This window comes from Mytilus californianus, unplaced genomic scaffold, assembly GCF_021869535.1.
Source record: "Mytilus californianus isolate M0D057914Y unplaced genomic scaffold, xbMytCali1.0.p SCAF_15, whole genome shotgun sequence".
NCBI classification, from domain to species: domain Eukaryota; kingdom Metazoa; phylum Mollusca; class Bivalvia; order Mytilida; family Mytilidae; genus Mytilus; species Mytilus californianus.
The window spans coordinates 30346078-30354832 of NW_026262637.1; the positions used below are offsets into that span (position 1 = coordinate 30346078).

The 8755-nt window shown below is 33.0% G+C and overlaps 1 protein-coding gene across 3 annotated transcripts; it reads right to left on the bottom strand.

Annotated features, from left to right (window-relative positions):
* Window positions 1-533: 533 nt before the first annotated feature.
* On the bottom strand, window positions 534-7971 carry LOC127725834 (uncharacterized). 3 transcript variants are annotated; one of them, XM_052233151.1, is made up of 2 exons: window positions 7784-7971; window positions 534-1829 (listed from the first exon to the last, which is right to left on the bottom strand). In XM_052233151.1, the coding sequence occupies exon 2, from the start codon at window positions 1659-1661 to the stop codon at window positions 732-734; it is 930 nt and encodes a 309-aa protein (XP_052089111.1). In that variant the 5' UTR covers window positions 1662-1829; window positions 7784-7971; the 3' UTR covers window positions 534-731. The 3 variants fall into 3 exon arrangements, with proteins under 3 accessions (XP_052089111.1, XP_052089113.1, XP_052089112.1); XM_052233153.1 differs by lacking the exon at window positions 7784-7971 and adding an exon at window positions 5924-5998; XM_052233152.1 differs by lacking the exon at window positions 7784-7971 and adding an exon at window positions 5578-5683.
* Window positions 7972-8755: the final 784 nt, after the last annotated feature.

Sequence of the window (8755 nt, forward strand, 5' to 3'; positions counted from 1 at the left end):
TAAAAAATAATGAACGAAAAACAAATATGTTACACATACGACAACCACTGAATTACAGGCTCCTGGCTTGGGATAGACACATACAGATGAGGCGGGGCTAAACTAGTTAGATGGCGCCAAACCCTCCCCTTACCTGGTATAGTGGTGCAACAGCACAACACAAGAACACGCTATATAAAACAATAACCACAAAAACAAATATGATAAACAGCAACAAACAACAACCACCACTCAATTACAAGCTCCGGACATGGGACAGCCACATATAGAATGCGGTAGGGTTAAGCAAGTTTGAAGGCGCGAACCACCACCCTAACCTGGGACAGTTGTGTAACAGTACAACATAAGAGCAAACTATAAAAATCAGTTGAAAAAGGCTTAACTCATCAGCTGGATACACATAGAAATTCATATAACAAAAACACAGAGTGGACGTGGACGGGTACTTATATATCCCCACAAAAAAGACACCAAGTACAGATTTGAGAGTACTCACAGTGACTGACAGCTAGTTCAAAGCCAATAACAACTAATAAAGCAAATCATGTATCTAAGACTAAAATATCAATCATTACACATCCCACATCCAATGGATTTGGTGTAAAAACGTCTTAATCGGTCAGAGAAAAACATGAGCTTGTGCAATGCCGAGATACAGGTATCGACAGAATATAGAGCCATGAATGTGCATATTTGATTACTTTATAAAAGCATTTATATATAATTTACTATTATTTCAACTGTAATACAACTTCTGGGTCCGAGTACGCAGACGGGTTGTCTATAACCAAATTATAATAATTCTCTATGACTGAAGGAATAAATCTGCCTTTACAGCCATGATGTGATGGAGTAAATTCTGCAAAAACATACTGGTCATCAAAAGCAAAGAAATCCATACGCATCATGATAAATGGCTGAGATAAAATTTCTGCGTATCGCAACATTTCCTGAAAGAACGGAGGCTGTTTAGCTAAAGAGTTAACGGGATAAATTTCTGGCACCTCTCTCATTTGTATCCGCTTCCATTTTGGCGTGAAAAAGTCGTGAGTATGACGTCCATCTTTTGTTTCGTCAACCTGAATGAAATAGGGTTTACCATGGAATGTGAACACCCTATAGTCCATAGGAAACCCACTAGAGCCTAGGTACTCTTCAAACATACATTTAGGTGGTATATACTGGTAATATTTTTCTTTTCCAGGGTTAAACACAATTTGTAACCAGAGATCGCATATCTTCTGCAAACATTGTAGCAAATCTATTCCTTTACACGATGGACAATTTCTGTAATAGGCTGATGTACATTTAGTTACTTTGTTTCCCTCAATAATTGCTAATCCACCAGACATATGGTTTGGTTTAAATATATATTTATTTGGTAATTTGCTAATAATATCTTGTGATATATCTTTTGACTTTGTGACAACAGCATACTCGACAGCGGTTTTAAGATTTGGCGTTACACTTTGTACATACAATCTTGCCCAGTGCTTGTCAGCATACTTAGTATATGTTAAATTACTTAATTGATGTTCCGCACACCAGTGATGGACACAAATGAAGAAAATATTTAGAATGCTTATAACTAAGCTACACAGAACAGTAAATACGATGAACCATTTTATTCTTTTGGCTGTACATCTGTGTATATTGTTCATAATTAGCAAGAATTCTGCGTCAGATCATCTAAAAATAGCCCTTATAGATTCTGTCCGTCCGAAGCACTCCTCTGGATTCACCTTCATCAGCAACGCTCAAATCCAAACATTTGAAAGTCAGGAATGTATATCCGTAGAAACGTTAGGGGCTTTATGACAGAAAGAGACCTACAAATAAAAATTTACAAGAAACAATAAAACTACGCATGACTTTGTTATTGAACATCATGTTATACTATCAATGAAGTTGTAAATGGAAACTATAAAAACAGTGACCAATCTCAGAGTGTAAAATAGCATGTATGGCTTCATAGTCAATAAGTTAAGTACTTTTTTTTAGTATATACTAGAACTTTCAATTTGTCATTATGCTTTTTTTTTTTTTATTTTGTTGTGTTTTGGTATTCCATGTTACAGACAAGACCCATTGGTGGCCTTGTATTCCCCGTTTCCATTCCCTATTCTAAGTTTAGTAAAGCGTTCTTCTTAATGTTCACCTTTACTGCCTCATTAAATTTGATCTGCAGCTGATTGCGATACAAAATGGGTGTTGTATCTTCCAAAAAAATATATCGACACTTATTTATGGTCCTATCACAAGTTAAAAAAAAATCTCGCAAATGCGTCAAATGGTTGTCGTTGTCGCCAGTAGAAAGGAGAAGGAATGATAAGGCCACCTTTAGGCACCTTGAATTCGAAAATCATAAAGTATAATATATCTACTAAATGAAATCCTTCGCGAGTCATTAGTCTGTAGGAGATCAGTCTCTGAATATTGTCTTACATAGAAGCATCAGGGCTTCAAACTTCTTACATTTAGTGCAAAACATCACAAACTGCCAAAATAACATTATTTTGCCAAATGTGGAACAGAATCTGCTTACTCTTCCGGAGCACCTGAGAACCACTCCCCCTTCCCCCTTTCGTGCAGTTTTTTTTTTTTTTTTTGGGGGGGGGTGGGGGGGGGTCCTGTTTGTCAGTCTTTAGTTTTCTATGTTGTGTTTTGTATACCGTTTGTCTTTTGGTTTTTTTTTTCTTTTTTTGCCATGGCGTTATCAGTTAATTTTCTACTTATGAGTTTGAATGTCCCTTTGGTATCTTCCGCCTCTCTGTGATCTTAACACACACAGAGTTTTCGCTACAAAATATATTTTACAAAGAAGCCAATAACGTGTAAAATATCTCTATGTGTAAAACTGTTGGTCAAAAAAGCTGTGCTTGAAATGTCCATTTAAAGGCAAATACGTAAATTTCGACATGTTTGTAACGTCATGGTGACACCACAGGCGACCTTTCTGCTATAGAAATGCAAAGAGCAAAGCAACTGGTTCATTTATCATTAAAATTAACACAAGTTTAGAATGGTTTAATAAGTTTACTATTTTTGACATTTCAGGTGTCAAATAACGGCTCTTATCATATCTCCTCCTTTAATTGTCTAACAGTTGCTATAGAGATAAGTGTTAATCGAGACTGATTGATATTTTACACCAGTAGTTAACTGAATTATAGTCGCATATATTTTTAAGCGAAAAAATTACCGTCAATGGTTAGGCGTTTTTAAGATTTTAAAACTGAGACATTTTAGCGAAATTAAAGAAGAATGAATGAATGAATGAATCTTTTATTCTCATAAACTAAATACAAAGTTACAGAGAATGGTACATATATATATTAACCCGAATAATCCAGTCGTTATATTACGATCACTACGATCACTCCATTAACCAATGGTCACTATGCCTTCAAGCCCTCGAGAAAAGTAGTGGATAGAGGGGGCTGAATTATTCGAGTTACTAGTGATATATATACATAAATAGACTAACTACATGCATGTGCAAGAGCTAAGTCCGTTTATGAACTAATTAAGGAGTTTTTAAAAATTGTTCCTATTTTAATTAAAATAGCAAAAATAGAATTATTATAATCATATTATTTAATTGGTAAAATATTGGAACAACATATATTTTATCATTATCATAATACAAATTGAAATAAAAAGACAATATATTAAAGAACAACAAATTGAACCTTAAAGAACCGTTGAGATGTGTAAAATGCAGATATGAGATGCTACAACGAAACATTTCATTTTTAATAAACATTTAACTTATTAAATATTTTTAGCGGTATGATGATGATTCTGAAAGAATAATTACATTTTAGGACTTGATATCTGAGATGACGGATAATAGAAAAGTTGATTATGCATAAATTATGCAATAGCAGGAGTGAAATACTAATACAGCTGAGGGTCAGAGATAAAATAACGATTGTCTTTTATAGGGACTGAGTGATGATAGATACAGTCAGAGATAAGATAATGAATTTCTATTTATATTAAATAAGGCTCCACATTTGTATCGAAATAATAATGGAAAAAAAGTAATAATTAGAATAAAGGACAACGCAATGAAATCAGGCAGTTAGTTTTCTCGTATGAATTGTTTTACATTTATCATTTCGGGGCATTTTGTAGCTTACTATGCGGTTTGGGGTTTGTTCATTGTTAAAGGCCGTACGGTGACAATAGCTGTTAACTTCTACGTCTCTTGGTCACTGGTGGAGATTTGTCTTAATGGCAATCATACCACATCTTCCTTTTTTATACTTAATCTTATTTTAAAATACTAGTCAACCCAGGAAATTATGACGAAATTTAAAGGCACCTTTTATGTGTGTTAAATTCAGAAATTATATGTCATATCGAAACAGTTCATAAATATATATGCGTTTGGGTCCTTAAAATAATTCTATAGATATGAAACGATTACAGACACTGAGTGATATTCTTTGGAGTTAATTGAGGTGATGACTCTTTATTTATCTAAAACTTGTACATAAATTAGACCGTTAGTTTCCTCGTTTGAATTTGTTTTACATTAGTCATTTCGGGACCTTTTATAGCTGACTACGCGGTATGGGCTTTGCTCATTGTTGAAAGCCGTACCGTGACCTATAGTTGTTAATTTCCGTGTCATTTGGTCTCTTGTGGAGAGTTGTCTCATTGGCAATCACACCACATCTTCTTATTTTTATATGAAGTAAAAAAAATAAGGTCTGAACTATTTTCAAACTGGCTACAAAACATTTCATTAAACTTCTTTACAACAAAGACTGTTTCCACAGTTACATTTCGACTTCAGCCAGGAAGCTACCTCTATTCCCAAAATAGCACCTCAGAAAGGAATTAACATATAATGGTTGCTTCTTAACTATCATGTTGTAATGTTATCTATCGGAAGTGACTGAGGGATGGGAGAGAGAGAAATTATTTCTTAAACAAGAAAATTATGCCCAACATAGAACATCAGTTTCATTAAGAATTCATGTCAGTTTATCTACATCTTATATAAAAAAAGAAATGAGGTGAAATTATGAATCTTTATAAAACAATTATCTGATCTTTCATTCCAAACATGCATTTAGGTTCACGATTGCATTTCTTTTTTTAAAGAAAGCGACTTGTATTTATTATTTTTTGAATAACATACTAAAAATCCTGAACTTCACATTGCCAAAGCTATTCTCTTTGTATGCAAATGCGGTTTTATTTGTTTATTTGTCGTCTCGGACTTGTATTGCCCCTCTGGGATTTTCGATTGCACGGCTACTTTGGTGGTATAGAATGATATATTTACACTTTTTATGATATTTTGATATGTAAATCACTACCTTGGGCTGCTTGTCATTTATTATAATCGTAAAGTGAATTTAATGGCGAATTTATTTTATCAATTAAAGCAGTGAGAGTTTGTTTTGACTAGTGTGATAAATTATTTTTACAAGCTTGATTTAAATACCAAATCACTGGTATATAAACAATCATAATAACTTTTACAAAAAGTTCAGCAATAGGTGTATTACTCTAGATACCTAATGAAGCATTTATGTTTCATAAATATTATAAAATTACCGTTTCAAGAATGGTCAACCAAGTCATGGTGGTGTCCCTAAAACATTCAATATTTAAAACTTTACTTCTAAGAATCTTTTATTAATAAGCATCCTTTTAAGAACTTTATGAAGGACATTTTGATTTCGGGTGAAATGTAATTAAACAAACTACTAAACAAAAAAGTAAGATAAATAGTAACATAGAAATCATCTGAAAATAAAACGAATATTACATTAGATAAAAATTTCCCAAATCCTTCATCTTTAAATATAAAAACAAGAAGATGTGGTAACGCTTCAGTTGGTGGTAAGGTTAACAAATTTAAAAAAAAATCAATGCAAACTTTAAAGTTTTCATGACTTACCTGTTGCCTATATATATATCTATATAATATCCTCATTGGTTTACAACCTGCATACAATGTATAAAAACAAACACTTGTAAGGTTATGATTTCAAATGAATATAGAGAAAAAAAAAATTCACGGATCACTGAATGTGAAATATTTTAAATGATGGAGATAACGATAATTTGTATATACAACTTTTATTTAAACAGGATCTGTAATAAAAGATAACCAGATTTTATGACATGACATGAGAAATAAAACAGTACAAAAATAGATTTTGAATTTAAATTTAATAAACGCATCATTTCTGTTGGTGCAAGGGGTATTATTCCTAGCTTTAATTGCCTACCTGGTACGAATGATGACAATTGTAAGACATCCCTCGTGTTGATATAGGCAAATAGTTCATGCATAACGGGACGATACATGGGATGTAAATGTGATATGAACATGAATTCTATTTTGTACTAGAAAAATAAAAGAACAGAGTTCCAATGTCCCCCGCGTTGCACATATTTTATATTTCAAAGGGCCATAACTCTTTTAAAAAAGCCGATCGTCCACCATTATAGAACTTGTCAGAGATATTGCTGATATTAACCTATAGTATAAGTTTTATAAAAATCTGGCAAACATTGTTCTCGTGAGAGCGCTAACGAGGCCATTTTCATCAATGCATAACTCTTTAAAAAAAAATTCGATCGTCCACCATTTTAGAACTTGTCCGAGATATTGCTGATATTAACCTATAGTATAAGTTTTATAAAAATCTGGCAAGAATTGTACCCGTGAGAGCGCTAACGAGGCTATTTTCCATAAATTTAATATATCCAAGGGGCATAACTCTTATAAAAAAGTCGATCGGCCTTCATTATAGAACTTGTCCGAGATATTGCTGATATCAACCTATAAAATAATTTTTATAAAAATCTGGCAAGAATTGTACCAGTGAGAGCGCTAACGAGGCCATTTTCCATAATTTTAATATTTCCAAGGGGCATAACTCTTTTAAAAGAAGTCGATCGGCCAACATTATAGAACTTGTCCGAAATATTGCTGATATTAACCTATAGTATAAGTTTTATAGAAATTTAGCAAAGAATTGTAACTGTGAGAGCGCTAACAAGACGCGGGGAACAAAAAGACATACTGATTTACAAGGCAACAGTCCAACATATCACAGGTTTTTCGGTGAAGCAGCAAATACCAATTTTCAATTCAATGGTTTTACCAGGCCAATGATCGTCGCATCAACGACCTTTAGAAATCAAGGGTCTCACGCTACCACGAAACAACTGAAGCGATCTTCAATTTAACAACTGACGATCCATTTGTGTCGTTATATTATTAATTAAATGAAGCATAAGTCGAAAATAAACTGACAAAGTGCCTAAAAAAAAGAAAAAGACACACAAACAACAGTACACAAAACAACATAGAAAACCAAAGACTGAACAACACTAACCCCACCAAAAACTGTTGGTGATCTCAGGTGCTTCGGAAGGGTAAGCGAGTTATTACAAAACCTTTGAAAAAATATTAGCCGAGTTCTTTTTTTTTTCCGCTGTATAAATCATAAGAACTTTTTTTACAGAATGCTGAATTGTAAGACATCCCTCGTGTTGATATGGGTAAAAATAGTCCGAAAAATGGAGGGCCTTTGCACATTTAGGTACAAATATCTTGTTTTATGTAAAAACAAATCGAATTTTACAAAACAATTCTGATTCTTACAAAAAGTCCCCTTTTTTATTTCACAAAATCAGCTGTTATCTTTATGAATGACATTTGTTATGTTTGGTGGACGTTATTTTGAAATGATAGGCTGTATTGCTATTGGTGGAAGGGGTATTGGTCCTAGCTTTAATTGCCTACCTTGTACGAATGATGACATATATACAAGCACGAAGAGGTACCAAGTAACAATCCAGAATGAATATAGAGCAAATGTACTTCTTTCAAAGATCACTAAACGTACTTAGAGAACACCACAGTAATTATATACAAACGTGTATATAAAACTTTAAAAAAAGACATCTTCATCAATATAAACAGGATCTTAAAATGACAAGGTTTTATGTTAATGTAATGAATTAACAAATAAAAATATTGTTGATTTATTCATTCACGGAACTGAATTTAATATGTTTAATATTATTACAAAAATTTAAATATCTTATCAATTCAAATTTCTGGTAACTCCCTCATTTGAATCCGCTTCCATTTTGGCGTGAAAAGTTCGTGAGTATGACGTCCATCTTTTGTTTCATCGACCTGAATAAAATAGGGTTTACCATGGAATGTTATTCTGTTGCGCCTTTACTCAATTTATGTAGTTCGTTTGATTATATTCTTAATCTGTTTAAGTGTTCCAGTCTAGGAGGATTATTCATCTTTAAACCGTATAAGAAGTTGTAAGAACTTTAAAACATCGTATAATCATTACCTTTTCCCTTTCTTTCACGTATCTCGAACTGAATTGCAAGGTCATCCCAGTACTGGAGAACATTCTAAGGACAAACGACGGTCATCTTGGACACAATTCGTGGCTAACCACAGAGTGAGTTAATTTTATAACATTGTATCTGAAGCCTTCAAATTGCTCTTCATATATTTGAACCTTTAAAGTTTTCACCGTGAATTACTGGAAATTTAACCGTTCTTGGAAGTACAACATTTTCTCGCATTCAACGGACTGTGTGTTATCAATTAAATTTGACATTTCGTTCATCTTAACATTTATTCTACACATTGTAAATTTGTATTTTATTTTGTATTTCAGCTTTTTACCATATGTCAGATTGGTTCATAATTAAAGAATCAGCACCTGATAGTCTTTTCTGCTTG